At 34.4% G+C, this 1,202-nt stretch overlaps 1 protein-coding gene across 1 annotated transcript; it reads right to left on the bottom strand.

Annotated features, from left to right (window-relative positions):
* Positions 1 to 328: 328 nt before the first annotated feature.
* LOC110036217 (condensin-2 complex subunit H2-like) lies at positions 329 to 989 on the bottom strand (the record flags this gene model as incomplete). The annotated part of the gene is given in 1 exon segment (XM_020740612.1): positions 329 to 989. A coding segment is annotated over 1 exon segment (322 nt), but the record flags the coding sequence as incomplete, so codon positions are not given.
* Positions 990 to 1,202: the final 213 nt, after the last annotated feature.

The raw sequence follows: 1,202 nt of genomic DNA, 5'->3' as shown, positions 1-1,202 counted from the left end.
TTTTATTTTATTTTCAGTGGGTTCTAATGCAGTGCTTCGTCCCAACTTATGAAATGCCAACCAATTAAAGTAACACAAATCATGTCCATTTTAAAATAAACGGAATTGTTCTGTGACATCATTAATCGGAACCTTTAGATGCAATCCTGATTAAAAATATTTGGGGAATTTACAAACATACCACCCAATTCATATGTATTTATATATCCAGCACCTAAACTTCACTTTTTATATGTACACCAAAATCTTTCCCGTCGCAAGAAATACCATCATTTTACCGTCTAAAAAATGAAATAAACAATTTCATACAAAAGTATGGTGGCATTTATGTAAAAATTAAAATTTTGGTGTTAGATAAGTAAATACATAAGAGTTGAGGGGCTTGTTTGTAAATCGTCCTGCTTTTTACTTCAATCAGAGACATCTAGGCTACTGATACATGAGAGATGAACAATTAAAGTTCATGTAAACAATTATGTTAAATACAGGCCTAAAAAAACACCAAAATTTACATATAAGACCCTAATCTATGACAACATAATGTAATGCAGATTTCACTGCCTCATTGTTAACTAAGACTAGGATGTGTTATTTGAACTAAAATACATTCATGAAGCATTCTACAGCTATTTTTCATCAAATTTTAAATTCAATTTGAAGTTTTACTTCACACATCAGCAGCTGAATGCTGAAGTTTAGCAAGACCGGATCTTCGTCGCCGTTTTCCTTCAGGCGTATGACGAATCAGACCGCCTTTCTTGAGCTTTACGGATACTCTGTCATTTGTATGAGCTGGTTTTAATGGCGAGGCAGCTTCGCTACCTTTGTGTGAAGGAGATGGCAGTCTCTTCTTAGTTGAAGGTATTTTAATTTGCACTTTCCGCCTTTCACTGTGAAGAAATTCGATGTGGAAGGGGTTTTTCGCCGTGTAGCACACCAAATCATTGCTCGAATGAGGCCTTTGCAAATCAACATCTCCATTATTTACCTGAAATGACGAAGTTCTAAGGCCAAACTAATAAATGTACTCATTTTTGGCATCCTGGCCTTTAACTTACAAGGTAGTTAAAGATGCTCGTGTTTGATTAGTTATTAAGAGTTTGAATATTTAACGAGCCAGATGCTCGTGTTTGATTAGTTATTAAAAGTTTGAATATTTAACGAGCCAGATGCTCGTGTTTGATTAGTTATTAAAAGTTTGA

Source organism: Phalaenopsis equestris, unplaced genomic scaffold (assembly GCF_001263595.1).
Source record: "Phalaenopsis equestris unplaced genomic scaffold, ASM126359v1 Scaffold203851, whole genome shotgun sequence".
Classification (NCBI taxonomy): domain Eukaryota; kingdom Viridiplantae; phylum Streptophyta; class Magnoliopsida; order Asparagales; family Orchidaceae; genus Phalaenopsis; species Phalaenopsis equestris.
Note: the sequence above shows the minus strand (reverse complement) of the source record. Positions and strands in the feature narration are given on the sequence as shown.